We start from the raw sequence: 19,026 nt of genomic DNA, 5'->3' as shown, positions 1-19,026 counted from the left end.
AGCTCTGATTCTTTGGCATATAGACATGCGACCTCTGCGGGTATCCTGACTCATAAAGTCCAGACTGTCTTTCGAGTCCTTTGGATTGCAGGCTAGGGCCATAAACTGGAATCCAGTATATGAAACCAATGCAGAACTGCCATAAACCGGCACTTTTTCTAATGGCCAGCAGGGGGTGTCTCCTTTGGTTGCAAATTGCAACTTTTATCTGCTTCCTTGTCACAAATGATTCCTACAGAACATTTGATTCCTGATGCGGCCCAGAATTGAACCAGCAACCTTTGCTTCCCAAATAAAAGGTGTTTAATTTGCTACACCGCAAAGAAAACGCTTTATTGTACATATAAACTACACGATCAAAGTCAAAGGAGCTTGCAAAGAAAAGCGTCTGGACTTCTTTAAGTTGCTTGAAGACGTTTCACCTCTCATCCGAGAAGCTTCTTCAGTTCTAAGGTCTTCTCGGATGAGAGGTGAAACGTCTTCAAGCAACTTAAAGAAGTCCAGACGCTTTTCTTTGCAAGCTCCTTTGACTACGATGACCTGGATGACTGAGAACCTTCACAGACATACACGATCAAAGCTCTTAACTTTTATATTTTAAAGACGCCCATGTAACCATTGAATTGTCATCACCTTTAAGAAATACCTGAAATAATAATAGTAGTGCTTGAATAAACTATATGATGGCTAGACAACCTTGTGCATTTCTGCTGAGTTACTAAAGTCTATACGCGTGTGTAATACACAGAATAATATTATAATCTGTGATATTTTGGAGGGTTTTGCATTTACTTAATATGATCGCAACTTCCCAGTATCACCCTTAGCAAAACTGAGTTTGACACCACTGCTTTGGGGCATGGCTAGTTAAGTATGATCTTGCTGTGTCCGTGGTTTTGCAGTCAAATCTACCTGTTAAATAATGTGTCAAAATGCTCATGTTAACTAGAGTTACTTCACAGTGGTTTCTCTTGTTTGTGGGACCCTGGTAGATCTGTCGTGTTACAACTGAATCTTGGAGAATTTTGGGATCTGCTGAAGTTGGAGTCAGGGTCAACGCCTTGGGCAGTTTTTGTGATGCAATATCCTGCTGGCAAAAGCAGCTGATCTCGTTAGCTGCCAATGCAAGATTTGGGTTGCACGTGTCAAACTAACATCCATGACTCAAGGTGTCCTAGCAGAACGCTGCACTGTAACGAGATGATCAATGCTACTCGCTTCACTTGTCAGTGGTTTTAGTTTTGTGGCTGATCAATGTATCCGTCTCTACTTGGTATGCATCTTGTCTTCTTTGCCTGTAGACATGCAAAAGTACTTTAATATCATTTGTCTCTTTCACAAACTCAGTCTTATTCACTACATGTCACTTCTACACGCGCTGCACTTTCTCCCTGTCATTATCAAATGTGTGTTATGTTTGGCGACAGGTGGAGGAGGAGGTTGGAATGACAGCGCTCCTGTCAGCCAGGGCGGCAAACCACTGGTGCTCGGGGGACAGGGAGGGCAAGCCTGTCAAAAGTTCTGGCAGACCCGTGGCGGCTTTGGAGGTGGCGGAGGTGGCTGTATGTCCGGCGGCGGTGGCGGAGGCTACAGAGGTCAGTTTGAGAAGATTTCACAGAAAAAAAGTTTTAATAAATAAATTGCCTTGAGCTGTCAGGTACGAGCCAAATGTGAATCTTGTAGGGCCATCTGTGTTTTTATAGTGACTGTGACAGGATGGCAGAGTTCATACAGATCAGGGATCAGACCCAATCCCAGAGACAGCTGCATGTCCTCTTCCTCTTACTGCTCAATCGACTGCAAATTGATCTGGATCAGAGTTTCCTCATATATAATATATATGTAGCATATGTATCGTCTTGTATTAAGTATAGTTTTTAAAGCACTTTAAGCTGATATTTAAAAATTCAGAGGAAGTCTGACTAACAGAAAACCTTTGTTTTTGTCCCATCCTTTAGTTTTTATATGGATGATATTCAAAATGTGTTGATTGCAATGATTTCTTTGCCTCCTGTGTTTTCCAGGTGGTAACACCTCCGCAGATAACAACCCTAAACATGATGGTGAGGATGGCTCGTCCTTCTTCAAGGGAGAACCCTTCATCCACCCCCTTAAAGGTAATGCCAGGTGATTCACATACAGCCAGGCTAGTCAGTAGTCAGCACCTATCATCAGCATATTAGCATGCAGCATTTGATGCCTTTGTAGTGTCTGTAGGTGAGAGTTAATGTGTTTGTACTTCACAGAACGATGAGAAAACTGTTTTTGCAATTGACATTTTAAATTAGTTTTTTTTCATGGTACATTGAGATTGCTTTCAGCAGAATAAGCAGAAGAATCTTGTAGAGGTGTAAATTAATCTGGTTGAAACCTGTTGATCAATCACTGCTAGATTTTTCTTGTTTTTTTGAACCTGGTATGAAGTGAAGTACAGCCTGACTGTATAAACATTAGGGGTGCAACAATACTAGTATCGATATTGAACCGTTCGATACAGTGCTTTCGGTTCGGTACACATATGTATGAACAATACAAAATTTTTAATTTATTTTATCAACTTTCCTTCTGACGATGCTGTCTGTGTTGAGCGCTCAGTGGATCTGCGTTCGACTACTCCGCCTAGGCTCGACAGTGCAGCCTAGGCGGAGTAGTCGAACGCAGATTCACTGAGCCAGGGCAAGCTAGCTAGACAGAAGTTAAGCTCTTCTTGCAACATGGCAAATTGAACCTCCCCCACCCTAATTCAGATGTGGCGTTTGGAACTATTTTGGTTTTCATGTGAGTATGACCCTGAAGGTAAGCGCGTCATGGACAAAAGTAAAACAGTATGTCGGATGTGCCATGCAATGCTCAATTACATTGGTGGGAACTAGTGTGTTAGCGCAGTTAGCTCGTTAACACGCATGGGGCGATCTGTGGTAGCTCGTTAACGGAGATTTGCCGTGTTGTGGCGTTAACGTCATTTCAACGAGATTAACGCTGACAGCAATAGTGGGAACACAACGAATATGACTGCACATTTACTCAGATATCATTCTAGTGCAAAGACAAGTGTAAGCAGACAAAAACAACAAGCACGCATGCTACAAACTGTACCCGAGTTATTTAGCCAGCCGTTAGCACATGATTCTCCTCATGGGGACCTGATATGTTTAATATGCTGCTGAGAATATAGCCCAGAAGAAGCGTATAATATAGCTTTTATTTTGGAAAGAGCCATTTCTCTGTAATATAAACTCTTTTCCAAACATGAGTGATTTCTGGATCAGATAGATTTTTTTTTTTTATTACTTTGTTGTTTCAGCAACATTAAATTTAAAAACTGTACTTTTGAGTTAAAATATATATTTATAATTTTAATAAATGACAAATTAAAAAGGCATGAACATTTTTTTTGTATCGAAAAAATATGAATGAAATGTATGAAAAAATATGACACCAAAGTATCAAACCGAACCGTGAATTTTGTGTATCGTGGCACCCCTAATAAACATCTATACATGTGTATACATCACCCAAGACTTTATCTTTGCTCAGTTTTATAGAGATATACGCCATTTATGTGTTTGTTGGGCAGCTGAGGCATCTGCGGAAAAGTCTTTGCTAAAAGGGGGGAAAAAGGTAAATAGAAACACCGTGTACTGCATTAATGACATGTTTTCCTGAAGAGGAACAATACATGATTGCTTTTGCACCACAAAAGATATGCAGTCCAAAGTGCCGGAAACCACCTTAGTGTGAAGTCTGAGTGACAGCATCACTTTGTGTCTCAATGGAGATTCAAGATTCTGGCACATTTTAAAACCAAGTGTTAACAAGGGTGCGTTTCCCATTTAGAAAAAAAAAAAAAAGGTTTTGACTCAGATTCATCTATTTCTTTTGCAGAAATGTCACTTGTGACAATGGTGCGTCTCAATTTGTCAAAACCTTTCAAGGAAATCAAGGAAATTAATTTCCTTAATAAAAAAAGCTAAATTTTGTTTCATTAAACTGCACAGAAAACATCAGTTTTAAAACCAAAAATCTGTCGTTTTCAGTCTTCTGTATTTCTAACTCTGGCTTTGTAAGTACAGAAGGAAATTTCAGCAAAATTCCAAATTGTAATGCACCATTAGAGACGTAATCCAGCGCACATCAGTTGCTCTCAGAATCAACCCTTATGGCTCAGCTGATAGGCTTTTATATATCCAGTTTGCACTAGACCAGCGGTCCCCAGCCTTTTTTGCTCCACGGACCGGTTTAATGGCAGACAATATTTTCACAGACCGGCCTTTAAAATGTGGAGGATAAATACAACAAAACAAAATGATACGACCACGACAAAAACTGTGGTATTTTGTAAATATAATAATAAACACAAATTCACTGTGTAACTGTGTAACTTTCTTAGCAGCGTCCCCCTGAAATGCGCCTACAACGTTGAGAGTAACATCCTCCTCTCTGCTCCTTAATACTCTCTGGTCGCTATGGTAACGCATAAATATTTCTTTCAAAATAAGACACACAACTACAACACGGGAAAAGACCCAGGGAAACCGAGTTAACGATAAAAACCCTGAAAACCATAAATTTCACACCCGAGCTTCAACTCTCGCGTCCCGGTACCAAACGACTTGTGGCCCTGTACCGCTCCTTGGCCCGGGGGTTGGGGACAGCTGCACTAGACTATTATGCAATTCACCTCTACACATTTATACTTCTTTCATGTTTGTACAGCAAACATTGTGGCTCTAAAAGTCAAATATCAAAATGCTACTTTGGATTTCTTTAAGTTTAGCTAAAGTGTTCTGACACTTTTTATTTATATATATTTATATATATTTATATATATATATATATATATATATATATATATATATATATATATATATATATATATATATATATATATATATATATATATATATATATATACATACACACACACACACACACACACACACACACACACACACACACACACACATACATCTAAGCTACAACTGAGTGTCCAAGAAAGGTTGCTGGAAGAATCCTCTAATCCTCATCATTTTGTCTGCATCTTCACATTTTGTTTCATATTTTGTCCTTCAGTGTCTACTTGCCACATTTTTCAGGATGTACCAGATAGCTATAGCTGCACTTTGGCAGTATTATAACAAATGAGATGTTACCCTATGTGACAGGTAATGCAATTAAACAGGCATTTATAGCCATCCATATGAGTTTTAAACTGTTCACTTCCTGAAACCACTGCAGCAGAAGTGTTGTATGGATTCACAGAGAGAAAGTGATGTAAATTGCTGTTACACAGTGAGGGGCGGTGAGGGAAACATCAGACTTCACTCTCTTAATTAAAGTAATTGTTTTATTATCTCTTGCCAACATCATGCACATGCAGACAGCAACTTCTCAAAATGGCTCCCAATCCATTTCCTGCTCCCTTTAAATACTCTAAAGACACACCTTCTTAATACACACTGGCCTATAAAAGAGCTGCAATTGAGGCAGGCTTCCTCTTTACTGGGAAAACAAGATGGCCACCACAAAGGTAACCTGCAACACTTTGTTACTTAAATGCTTTCCAACAATTGCAGCTGGGTAATCCCCCAAAAGGCATGAATTGTTATCAAAATACACAAATGGCTTATTGTAATATCTGTAATGTGATAACTAAAAAGAATATCATCCGAGTAAAGGTCAGGTTTAAGGGCATTGCTGTAAGTCGTAATCACAAATCTCTACGGCATCAATTTCCTTTGAGCTGCACTGGGAGATTCTTGAGCTCAAACAAAAACAGTGGGTAATGCAGGATCGCCCTGCTGTGTGCACTGACAGGCCTAAAAAGGATCAAAAATGATTTTGGTAATATTGACAGAGGCAACAGTTTGCAATACGGATTCCTAATCCACCGAATACGGCATACTGCTTCAAATCCTTTGTAATACAGATAGGGTTGCACAGCTGGCCACTAGATGCAGGGAGGCACCGAGGAGAGCGTGAATGTTATTAGAAGCCAGGAGTATATAAATGAGTCTCTGTCGATGCACCGGTGTGTAAGAGAGTGCCCAGTTTTTCATGAGTATGGTAAGAGACTAAGCAAATCATTATTCAAGAAGCTTTTGAGGAGAAAAATCACTCCTCTTTATCAGGATTCTTGTCTAGCGTTGATAGTGAAACAACTGCAGCACAGCACATAAAGGTATTTTTATTAGAATATTATATTATTAGAATCTAAGTCAGGTGTGCCAACAGGATGTCTTAGAAATGTTTGTAACAATAATCATCACCATCTTCACTTCACGAACATGAAGGAGCACTGAGCACGCCTGTGTCTAAAGAGCCACAACACGCCTTGATATTAGTATGTAGTCAGCAGCTGTTCTCGACACATTTGTATTCCTCCTCAGAGCCGTCTCTGTGTTTTTGGGTTAGATTTATGTATTTGTACGTATAAAGCTGATAACAGAATGATGAGAGAAAATAGATTCTACAGATGAATGCATTTGCTTTGCTTGCTAAACAGTACAGAATTTCACAACCAATAACTAATCTGTGCTGCACCGCCTTGTCCCTGCTTGCTGTAGTTCACAATCAAGAGAACTGGTTTCCCCAAATCTGAAATAAAATAAATAACGTTGTAAAAAATCTCTTTTAAAGGTCTTTGTGGCTATAAGCTTTCGGGCTATGGAGGGCAGAGAGGTTGCGGATTTTTCTTCTAGCCAGAAGATCTTTTTTTCTGATTATTCAAACCTCCATTCACAATCACTGAATTCATCTATTTTAGGCAAGGCTGGGCTGTAATGGAAATCTGCAAGCTCCCAGTTCCCCACGCAACAAAAGCAACCCACCTGCCTCTATAAACTGCTCTACAGCAGTTTGAACTGGCCAGATAGTAAATGCACGTAGATAAGAGTAATATGAATATGATCATTTTTCTGCAGAAAACCTTTTTAAATATATATAAATTTCTGGCTACCAAATTAGAGACAACAACTCAATCAATCAAACAAATGTATTTCCGTAGCAACAGCCGCCCACCAACGAGCACCAAGTTAACATAATGAGCTCTCGCTGGGTTAGCCTTAACGAAGTAATGTTAGTCTTTGCGGGGGAGTGTGTGTGTGTTTGGAGCATTTCCGCAACAAGCTGTTTCATTGACAGTCAAAGTGGATGGCTGTCTTTGAGCTGCTTAGATAAATTTAAACTTTCATCCTTAAAGCTCTCAAGTTCGACATTGAACTCGGGGTCAAAGTCAGAGGTCAGGTTTTCTGAAAATCTTCTGAAACTCAAGAAGGAAGTCACTGAGGATTTTGAAATTGTATTGATCTACTAAAAATTTAATACAAGTTTGAATCTCAGTGACCTTGACCCCAAGGCTTTGTGAACAGAAGAACTGGAGAAAGATGCAACCGTGTTTCATGTTATAAGATGTAAATACAAACAGAATAGAGCAATTTGGAAACTGTTTAAACTATATGTTTAATTAAAAAGAACTAAAAATTGGGAAACTTGAAGGAATCATGAATGAGATATGACGCCTCGGCCAATGTTTTTCAAATTTACACCATGATGTTCCAAACCCAATCAAATTTCTCTTTCAGTATTTGATGTTTACCTTTTAATATAAGCGTTATTTGATTTGCAGGTCACCGTCTTCTGTTTTTATTTACCGCTTACACAGTCTCCTTTCTTTCTGTGAGTGAGGATACCATATGCTGGATCACGATGGCGTGGAGAGTGAAACCTTGGGAAGTTTTTCTTTCTTTTTGTTTTTTTTTTCATAGATCCTTTAATCAGGACTATTTCCTGTAAATTACATCAGGAGCGTTATTGAACTTTGGCTCATTTAACCAGAGAACATCCTACAGCCATCTAATCAAATCCTGTTCGCTTTAGAAACCTCTGCTCTGCCGTGTTTTTGTGTCTGTGTGTGTGCGTGGATGCCTACAGGTATGGAGGGGGATGGCGAGGTGATCATCAGCCCGGTGCAGAACTGCAGCCACTGTGAGAGCAATGAATGCCACGAGATGGACATAGATTCCACAATCTGCTTTTGTGATGAAGGCCTCACCCTGGCACCGGATGAAGTTTCCTGCATCAACGCCACAGGTATGACACAGGAGATAACAGTAGTGGAGCCCAAGTAATGAAGAACCACAGACTAATTCTATCTGTTCCATGCAAACGTATGAAATGATCTGAACACACAAATGAGCTGAATGTAATTGTACCTGTAATAGGCTGCGACTCGGAGAACAGATAATGAATTAATCCACAAAAGTAATTAAGCCTGGAAGGCTCTGTACTTTATTGAATCTTTATCAGGGAAAATGTTTTTTAATAGCGCTTCAATCATTCGTAATAATTATCAATACGTAGGATAAGCTAACCTCTCACTGAAAATGAATGTAACCATAGCAGTAATAGTCGTGTGGATTCCTGTCCTGTCGTTTCACTGTTGGCGCTGCAGTCAGATAAAAGCTCTTTATTTCAGGATGTCAAGGATAAAAGGTTTCACCTTAGTACTGATGTGGTGACACTAGACTGTGGATTGTGAATGTGTTTCATAATGGGCTTAATGAGCCTTCATGGAGCTAGCTTTGCCCATTAGGCCCATCGACTAAAAATCAGCTTTCAGAAATGTCTGAAAACTGCGTTCTTCTTGGGTTAAACTCTAACAAGCCGGTGTAGACAAACCCCTACAGACCCAGAATTGCCTCTTCAATTATGATTTGTAATCTCAGGCAGATAACACGTTTATGAATGTAGATCTGAAATGAATTAATATGGCAGAGTGTCACTTTATAATTTCAAGCAAAATAACAGGGCTTTTACCGTCTCAATAATATCTTAATGACCTAGACTGTCTCCTCAACCGATGATTTGCAAATCTGTTCTTTATAATGACAAGCGGTAGATAATTCTGTGATGCTAGGTCGTAAAAAGGTCACAATCTCAATATGGTGTCTCTCGGTGTTCAGATTTGTTCCTCGGCTTAGACGAGCGAAACGATCTCCCCTCCGCACAGAAAAAAGGAATTGACATGCAGCGTCCGTCGCCGCTCCTAAGCTCTGTTGTGTCATCGCTTTCACATCATTAATTAAGTCTGGGATCAGTGTGGTGAAGTGAATGTTAATACTCCTCTGGGGGAAGATAACAACTGTATGACACCGTTGTTTCCCCTTGTCCTGCAGAAGTGTCCCAGCAGCCTCCGCAGCCATCTCTCTCGCACCTGGCGCTGGGTCTGTCTGTGGGCACCTCGGCGCTCATTGCTGCCCTCCTGCTGGCTGTGTCCGGAGTCATGATAAGTAAGTGTTGACACATCTTTGTCAGCAACTAATATGAATTTGAAAGAATTATTTGGTATCGGCAACGGCCAAAATTATTCTGCTTGATAATTTACAGAATTTTTACAGTGAAAATTGACATGATCTGCAAAAGCCTGGATCAGCAAGTGTCTGCACTCGTTTTATTCTCATTGCACTTTTTCCTCCCTTCCTCAGCTTTGCAGCTGGGGTTTGTAGGTGGAGGAGGACACAACATAATTAATTTGAGACTAATTTCAGGAGGTGTATTCCTTTGTTCACTCATTCAGTACTTCCTGCTATACATAAAGTGTTTTGCTCTGTGATTTTTAACACTTTACTTGCCCAATCACTGAACAAGTTATACGCAGTCGTACCACAACGCAACATACTCTATTAAATATTACAGATTTTATTAGGAGATTGTGAGAGAGGGTTGGGGTTCCAGAAAACACTGGGACTCTGTGCAAAATGTGCATAAAAACAAACTGCAAATCTAATAAACCCAAATTTTATTTACAGTAGAACATACAAAGTTAATGGCAGCAACATGTCTTAAAAAGTTGCCACAGGGACATGTTTACCATGGTAACATCCCCTCTTCTTTTAACAACAGGCCATAAACATGTGGGAACTAAGGAGAGCAGCTGTTGGACATTTGGGAGAGAAATGTTCTCCCATTCTTTTGATAGAGAATTCTAGCTGTGCAATAGTCCTGTTCGTCTTTGTTGCATTTTTTTTTATTTCATGATGATCCAAATGTTTTCAGGGGCTGCAGGAAAGCCAGTTCAGCAACTGGGCAATTGTGCTATAAACCCATGCTGTTGGAATAGATGCACTGTGCTGTTTAGCATTGTCTTGCTGAAATATTAAGGTCTTCCCTGATCAAGTCTGGATGGGAGCAGACTTGTGTTTTCCTCTCATTGATACCTTCAGCATTGGTTGTGCCTTTCCAGATGAGCAAGCTGCCAATTCCATAGGCACTAATGCACCCTAGTACTATTTGAGATGCACGGTTTGGTGAGCACTGATAATAAGCCATATTGTTCCTCCCTCTATAGTGTCTAAGCCTGAGGTTGGCACCTCAAGTCAGCAAGCCACAGGGTTGTACGCCATGAATTTGTTCTCACTACATGGTGGATACGGTTCAGAGGTTCACGGATACAAGCTTAAAGCCAAATGTAAACCCGACATGATTTCTTTTTTCATTTGAGATGTTTTTATGATCACCCTTTTTTCTTGTTTGTTATACATTTTGAAAAAAACACATTTTCACTCTGCATGAAACTTCTCCAGTGGTCCCTGGCCCATCTTAAATGGCCCTTAGCAGGCTGTTTCCAGAATGGGAGGTGAGCCTCGTAGCCATCACAAATATCCCTCTGCACGCCTGCTTTCAGACTATTACCGCCAGACATGCAGTATACGCTCATTGAGCCATCACTTGCAGGCTGACGCATATTTTCAGACTCCCACCTACACTTTTGAACGCACATTAGTGGACGAGGCAGGGGCAGACGAGGTGTGGGACAACCTCTCTGATGAACGAAACACGCTAATGATGGATGGCTGCTTAGCCAGCAGCTGACAGCACTCGTACATTAGACAGCACTTGGTAAATAAATAACTCCCCTACACACACATAAGCACACACACAAATGATTGTCCCTGAAGCTACTATGTTCACAGTCCAGGTTGAGGCTTCTAGCACTAAAAAGTGTGAAGTTTGCTGTGTGTGGGTGTGTGAGAGAGAAACAAAGAGCTGAGTTTTCATACTTCATGCTGTTCTCAATGAGGTGCATGCATTTGCAATATTGAGGGAAAAGATGTGAGCTCTTTGGGTCTTACGCTTTGGGCCCATTGTTGTTTATGCACTTTACATGTGTTCATGTATCTAACAGGTGCACATGTACAGTGGTTGAAAAACTTTAAATCTGAAACATGCTCTTTGTGATATTTTGGACAAATCTCAGATCGGATGGAAAGGAATGGATGCTCAGGGACACAGTGGGCTTTATCTAAGTGACTGGTGCTGTACAGCTTTGTGTTCTTTGGAGACGTAATAACTGGAAAAGCTTTCCGCTTTGTGAGCTTTGGCTGCCAGTAGTAATTTTTTACAAAAAGGACTTATGTTTTGTTATTTATTTATTTTTTATTAATATTATTATTATGTCGATATCTCAGTAGTGGAACAAAACTGCTCTTTTATTTTCATGTCACCAGTGTATCGGCGTAAACACACAGAGCTGCAGTCCATTCAGCTGGAGCTGCAGAGTCCAGACTGCAAGCTCAGTAAGCTGCGGGCCTCCACCATCATGACAGACTACAACCCCAACTACTGCTTCGCTGGCAAAACGGCCTCGGTCAACGACCTGAAGGAAGTGCCAAGGCGAAACATTTCTCTCACCAGGTAAAAGATTCAAGTAATCTCATTACTGTGGGGCAGGGATGGACTGATGTGCAATTACTGAAGATGTCAGTCCTACAAAATAGTTGTGGAAATCCACTTATGTTAGACTCAAAAATGCAGAATGGCGTGAGAGGAAACAACATTAGTAGTGTGACGTCTCACGGTGTTCACCGCTTCTGAAAAATCATTTTTTTCCAGAATGATCTTGTCTCTGTGTTTATAGTTCGCCAGTTCATCATTTGAGGTTTTTAAACATTTGAAATCATTAATAGTTTTCTCTTTTTTTTTACTTTCATGACACATCTATTTCATCTAGTTATGCGAGAGTCATGTCAACTGAAACAACTTTTTAAAAAAAGGGGAAAAAATGGAAACTATAAATATTTTCATTTTAAAATTCACTGCTGCAACAGGTTAAAGAGTTATTTTTCTTTGTGGGCTGAAAAGCTGTCAGACCACTAAATTAGAATACTGACTAGCATCTCAACCACCGTGTTTGAAAGAAGTCACTCTTTTTGATTTACTACATGACTCCCACTCGTTTACCTCGTGCTTAGCTCCTCGGGTAATCGATGTTTGGACAAAAGGTTTATTTAGGATGTCTTTCTGCTGCCTTGTTCAAGCGTCTTTAGTTTAGAGGTGTCAGCACTGTTCTTGTTTAAATCGTTCTCTCTAAAACTAGTTATGTGTTTGTTTGTTTGCAGGGGTCTAGGTCACGGTGCTTTTGGTGAGGTCTATGAAGGTCTTGCAGTGGGGATACCAGGTGAACCAAGTCCACTGCAAGTTGCAGTCAAGGTGAGTCATGACGCAAGAGTAATAGTGGGGTTACATGTGATGGATGTTTGTGCGGCGTTTCTCCGGCAATCACAGAGTTGAAGACTTGTTTTGAAACTCCGTTAAAAGCTTTGTAACAGAACGACTGTAACAGTTATTTTCTCTGCCCCACATTCAGCATCATTCAGCTCAAGATACAAAATATCATAAATACTGTATGCAACACTTATTACCACAGACTTTTTATAAAAGATGGATGTACCCATTGGGACACCACCAGCTGGTTTATAAAGCTCCATTCTAAAGCGACAATTTGTAGCATTATAGTTTGTTTTGGACCAAAACAAAGTATTTTTGGACGAGAGGGTGTCGTGCTAAATTGTCAGCTGACACAGTGAGCCTGGTAAGCAATATGCATTAATAGATGGTTGCATACTCATACACAGATTGCTGCTAATTAGCGCTAACAGACTAATGAAATATTAGAATTTCACTTGCCAAAGCTGGAGCACATTCTTCTTGGATGGTCTCTTAACCGCACAGTGAGACATATTATTTGTGTGATAATTACATTAAAAATGCTCCATAAGGCACCAACGGCACAAACGCAGTCGAGAGGTCCAGTTCAATGACTCCAATTAGCTGAGGTGAAGCCTAGCAAACTGCTAGTGGCTTAATCAGAACCCGCTTGTCACTCACAATGTCCAGGCCACTAATAATTCCAACCTTTAGCCTTTATACAGATAAAACAGGTTTGTTATTTTAAAAAAGGAGTTCTCCCCAGGCGTCGTGATGGGAGGGAAGTGGCTCTAGAGCCCAAAGCAGTTTTTGTGCCCGTCTGCAAAAAGTTTTTTTTTTTTTTTTTTTTTTAGCTGTAAAGCTTGAAGCCTTAAGTGCCACACAAATAACTGCAATTTCATTTGAAGCCAATTACAGCTTGCTTATTACCATTTGTTGCACTGAGATTTGGTTTCCATTTAAACTAGACTCTTCCGGAAGTTTGTTCTGAGCAGGATGAATTGGACTTCCTCATGGAGGCTCTAATCATCAGGTAGGAGCTATTTAAGCATTAAGAAAATTCAGTCTGTCGTACAGCACCAGCAGAAATCTGACCTGTGTTTCTCTGCTGTGTCGCTGCAGCAAGTTCAACCACCAGAACATTGTGCGCTGTATAGGAGTAAGTCTGCAGGCTATGCCTCGGTTCATCCTGCTCGAGCTGATGGCTGGAGGGGACCTCAAGACGTTCCTGAGGGAGACCAGACCCCGGCTGGTGAGACACACTGCTGCTTGGCACTCAAGTGAACATATCACTTTATTCTCCTGAGACCCAGCCCCCAGTTTGGGATTGATTGGGCCTGATAACAGTAAAAACTAAACATCATCTGTGAACAGACAGTATTTTTTTAATAGTGGATGTGGGTTTATTTTAAAGGATAATACAAAAAGTTCATAATTGTTAACAAAGTCTAAAACATTTTATTGAGCAGAATGAAGCTCCTTTGTGAGGAATTGGGGTCTCAGGAGAGTAAGATGCACAAATGTACTACTGTATGCGTTAAGCACCTAAATATCACATGACGCAGTGCATTGATTTGGTCTTATATTCATGCTGACCTGATGAAATCCAGCATTTATTCTCTTGTTTTAATCTCCAAACTGGCTCTGCAGCCACTTAACTCTAACATCGTTATCATGTCTCACTTTGGACTCCATATAAACTAAACACTTATGTGTACTGCTTGAAGTTTGACAGGGTAGCTAAGTCGAACACACCTAGCTATACATGATGACTGCAACGTCCAATAGTGAACGCTGCACTTGGTACCGCTCATCTAATACACATTTCTTCTACACTGAGTGAAAACGTAACACCTGTATACAACAAACAATGTCACAACAGCTGTAATTTCAGCGTCTGAAAGAAGAAAATCTTTTGTTGTAAGCTAGCTAGCGTCAGCATTGCCATTAGCTCTGCTGATGTAGCCTCACTTTACACTGTTGGCCAAAATTTCATTGATTTGTGCAAGTATTTTACTGTTTTTGGCAGTTATTAAAGTACAGCAACTGAGTACTTGTCAGTGTGAACACATTTCCAGACTAAAAAAAGCAATGGTAATTAAACTGTAGGCTCAGTTTTCTGTCCTTAGCTGACAGGAGTGGCACACAGCACGGTTTTCTGCTGTGGCCAATCTGCTTCAAGGTTTGACATGTTGTGTTTTCAGAGATTTACTTCTGCATCTTCTTCTACCTTGGTTGTAACAAATAGTTTTTGGAGAAGATTCTTGCTGTCCTATCAGCTCGAAGCAGTGTGCTCATTCTCCTCTGACCTCTGGCATCAACAAGACATTTTCACCTAGAGAACTGCAGCTCACTGGATATTTTCTCTTTTTCGGAGCAGTCTCTATAAACCCCAGAGACGGCTGTGAGGGTTAATCCCAGCAGATCAGCTGTTTCTGAAATACTCAGGCCAGCCCGTCTGCCACAACTAACGAACAAAGTGGCTGATGAGTAATTTATATAATCTCTCATTTTTGACAATCCATATGCCAATACAGATAAATCTGTGATGGGCAGTGTTGGTTAGTCTCTTTTGCTGTGTTATTAGAGGGGTTTTTTTTACTGTGAGGTTGAACCAGAATGGTAAGTTTGTAGCAACGAGCTAAAGGGGGATTGTTATCATAAAATATAGTGCTCATTAACTCTTAAAGATACTATTCCTGATTCAGCCCCAGATTCAGTTTTTTGTTTTTTCTCTGTCTCTTCTCTGTTTAATCAGGATCAACCATCCAGCCTGACCATGGTGGACCTCCTCAACGTGGCCAGAGACATCGCTAAGGGCTGCCAGTATCTTGAGGAGAACCAGTTTATACACAGGTACCTCAGCAGATGGCTGCACATTTTGCATACACTTATGCAAAAACAAATTTGCGTTGGCAAAAATAAATGGAGCATATTATTATGAACGAATACAGTGAACTCAGTGGTTCTCTAGTCTCCCTAGCAAAACCGATCAGACTGACATATTCGGGGAGCTCATTCACTGAGGTCAGTACGGTATTTCACAATTTAAAAGAAAGTGTTTTCAGATCTACATCAAAATTTAATGTATCCCTCTTTTCCCCCGGCCACCAAGTTTCATGAAATTTGTCTTGGTGGGGTTTTTTTGCGTGATCTAGCTGACAGCCAAACAAACAGCACCTATCACAAACCCCCGCCTCGGCTTTTTGCCTTGGCAGATGAACAATATGCAGAACATATGGGTATGCATGCCACTGTATAAATATGGAATGCAAATGTGCATTCAAACAAACAGAGTTCCCTGCCTTCATCTAGCATCTACTCAGAATAATGAACTGACTGCATCTGTCCAAGCAGAACATATGGACTGAGTATGCCTTTTGCCTTCCCTGAGATAGCAGAAAGGACAAGTGATGAGTTTAGTATCGGAGCAGCCAGATGGGCTAGCCGGCTTGCCTTTTTACGCTCTGTATCCGAGGCGCAAGTCAAGAGTATGCCCCTTCTATGCTCATATTCGCAGTGGCTGGTGAACCATATGATGTGGCTAAAGAATTTTTAAAAGCCCTCTCTTGAACCCGACTTACAAAAATCTCCTTCGTGGACGCGCACGAGGAAAGTCAAGTACGTGTTAATACGAGAAAAGGTCAAAATAGATTCTGCAATCAAATCAGGACAATTAAAGCACATCCACCTTCCCAGGGATTGGCCAATGACAGACGAGGTCTATTAAACCTTGTTTGCCCCGCTGCGGTACAGTAAAGCTCCATCAATCCACCTAATGGCCGACTCTTCTCCAGAGCCTCGTGATCTTCTATTCAACCTGATTCTCTGCCTTTAAACCTGTATTAAAAGTCCCCCCAACGCTGTCCTTGAGGCTAATTTCATTTTTATAGAAGCGTGTTTTCTTGGGGGTGAGTAAAGGGCATGTGAGTGAAGTAGGCTGCTACTCCAAAAACAGAAAGCAGCTTTCTCTCGGGGCTTACTGGGTTGGATGAAGAGCTGTTATGTTCACCAAGAGGTTAAATCACAGGGTTGATGTTATCTGAGAATGACTTACTCCAGCTTATGTGTGTTTCTCTGCTTATTTCCATTTTATGGCTAGTGGATGGTGCAGTGTTGCTCTTTGGTTATTTCATTTTACAAGCGGCCTGGCAATTGTAGCCACCTGAAAATTATCACTGTACTGAGGAGTTGGGCAGTTTCGTGCAACTGCAGGTGTTAAAATACGCGTATTGTTCTGTAAGTGCTGCTATGAAATGGGTCTTTAAGCTGCAGTGAAAATTTACTGTAAATAAGGTTCACATTATAAGGCCGGTTAATAATATTTTAACAACAGTCTCCTCTCATATCGCTGTGCTGCACGTACAACACATCTGTGTCTTTCCCTTAAGCTTTTAGACCACAGTCTGTCACAGCAGTATGCTGCAGTTCAAGACTCTTCCTCGCCTACAAGCAAAAGCAAATCATTTCCATGAATTCTTCCAAGCCATTAAACACAGCAAGTTGGATTTAGTAATAGCACCTCACGACTCTGTGTGTGCACGTGTGTGTGCACGTGCACTCTCGCCCGCTGATTAGAGTCGCGCTACGGTAGAAATTATGCAGCTTTCCTGAAGCGGCTTAGATGACCTTAAATGGATTAATTGTTTCACCTCTTGTTCCTGAAAAAGAAAATGGAGGAAGTTTCTCTTCTCTGTTTTTTATAACCGAGTTTATAGACACTTATTTAACTACTTTAATATAAAGTTTAAAAGAAACTTGGAGAAAGTGGAACTGATGTCCTAGAGAGGATTTTATTGTTTCTCATACTAACGCGATGAAATACTTTTATAATGTTAGCTTACATCTCTTGCGGTGGACTAAAGTGGGGCAGCTGTGTACAGTGGTTAAAAAGCCCTCCGTTTAAATCAGTCTGAACCATTACTTCATCCTCATTGTGTCATTTCTCATCTGAGCTTGGAGGCCAAACATCAAAACATGTGTGTGCGTTTGTGTCTACACACAGAGCTCGGTGCTGTGTGTTTCTATCGCTGGTGGTTTCCAGCCGTATCCTGTCTCGTGATCTAGTCTGAGATCAGCGCCGCCACATGATGTTATTCTGATGCTAAAGTCTGGCTGTTTATTGGCCTTTGGTGCTCGCTTGTCTGCAGTGTGCAGACGAGCAGTGAGCTACGTCACTTCTTAAGATGTTGAGAAAGTTAGATGCCTGGGGAGCAGAGAAAAGTGTGTGAGCTCGGCTCCTTTTTCCCCAGACAGCAGTACAGCACGCCGTGAGAACTACTGTATTTTTGCTCAAAGAATAACCGGCCCAGAACAGTGCAAATATGAATTTTCTCCTCTAACCCACTCAGCCTGCACATACATTTCAATCTTTTCTTTGGATCCACCATGTGGGCAGAGTCAGCTTGCCCGGAGCAGCTTGGTAGTTACAGTGAACTTCAGATCCAACAGGGAGCATCTGTAGGTGTTTCATACATGGAGATGTTATAGATGCAAATGTATGAAAACCTCTGAGCAGAGCTTTGCGAGCATCAGTATTCACCTTGTCGTGCTGTATAATTCAGGCTTAAGCTATTTTCACAAATGTACAATACAGTGGGACTGGATATGAAACAGTCTATAACCTGCCAGTACCCCAAGCACAAAGTCTGTATATTGAGTGATGAATTCACAATGGGTCAGGCAGCACCTGCGTTGAAACCACAGAGAATTTCAGCAGTGAGAACTGTGTAAAGCGTCCTGCTGTGTGTTAGATGTGAGAAAGCTATCCTCACCTGATCCTCCTGAAGTTCGTGGGTAAAGATTTCTAATAGCATGAGTCCATGCATGTGTGCAACATAACCTGAAAGTGTTTTTTTTCTGTTCTTCCAGGGACATTGCAGCACGGAATTGCCTTCTGACCTGCAAAGGACCGGGACGAGTGGCTAAGATCGGAGATTTTGGGATGGCTCGAGACATTTACAGGTACAATACTAACGCAGCTCAGTGGCAGCGGGCAAGAACACTCTGGTCCAGTTGGCTAGCTATAGCTGAACTGGAATCCAGATAAAGTCCAAAGGGATGCAGCTCACACCAAACAGAGAGAAACAAACATGTGGCAGAATACTTTTCTTTTACACAGTCCACGACTCTGACCTAATGGCAAGTAAAATCAGAGAGTAGGATGACCGGAAGGCCTAAGCAGCAATCATTGGATTTTAACCTAGTACCACTTGTCACAGCTTTGCTTCCATCAGGTGACAGGACTGGAAGGAAGTCGTGTAGCTTTTTTCAGAAAATCATTGGGGTGGCTGTAGCTCAGGTGGCAGAGCAGGTCAGCCACTAATCAGAAGGTCGGTGGTTCGATCCCAGGCTGCATCCTCGCTGCATGCCAAATATCCTTGGGCAAGATACTAACCCCATGTTTGCCTACTGGTGGTGGTCAGAGGGCCCGGTGGCGCCTGTGTCCGGCAGCCTCGCCTCTGTCAGTGCGCCCCAGGGCAGCTGTGGCTACAATGTAGCTTGCTATCGCCAGTGTGTGAATGTCTGTGTGAATGGGTG

At 41.2% G+C, this 19,026-nt stretch overlaps 1 protein-coding gene across 1 annotated transcript in view; it reads left to right on the top strand.

Moving 5' to 3' along the window:
• Positions 1-19,026, top strand: part of alk (ALK receptor tyrosine kinase) — a 122,603-nt gene that overhangs the window by 91,746 nt on the left and 11,831 nt on the right. The window contains exons 13-22 of the mRNA XM_080871040.1: positions 1,428-1,595; positions 2,025-2,117; positions 7,933-8,091; positions 9,177-9,290; positions 11,508-11,694; positions 12,399-12,489; positions 13,455-13,519; positions 13,609-13,738; positions 15,245-15,342; positions 18,358-18,450. Of these exons, the coding sequence (XP_080727166.1) occupies positions 1,428-1,595; positions 2,025-2,117; positions 7,933-8,091; positions 9,177-9,290; positions 11,508-11,694; positions 12,399-12,489; positions 13,455-13,519; positions 13,609-13,738; positions 15,245-15,342; positions 18,358-18,450 (1,198 nt within the window). The remainder of the gene's footprint in view (positions 1-1,427; positions 1,596-2,024; positions 2,118-7,932; positions 8,092-9,176; positions 9,291-11,507; positions 11,695-12,398; positions 12,490-13,454; positions 13,520-13,608; positions 13,739-15,244; positions 15,343-18,357; positions 18,451-19,026) is intronic.

The sequence above is a fragment of the Rhamphochromis sp. 'chilingali' genome (genome assembly GCF_963969265.1).
Source record: "Rhamphochromis sp. 'chilingali' genome assembly, chromosome: 21".
In the NCBI taxonomy this organism is placed as follows: domain Eukaryota; kingdom Metazoa; phylum Chordata; class Actinopteri; order Cichliformes; family Cichlidae; genus Rhamphochromis; species Rhamphochromis sp. 'chilingali'.
The sequence above is the reverse complement of the archived record's forward strand: the minus strand, read 5'-3'. Positions and strand labels throughout refer to the sequence as shown.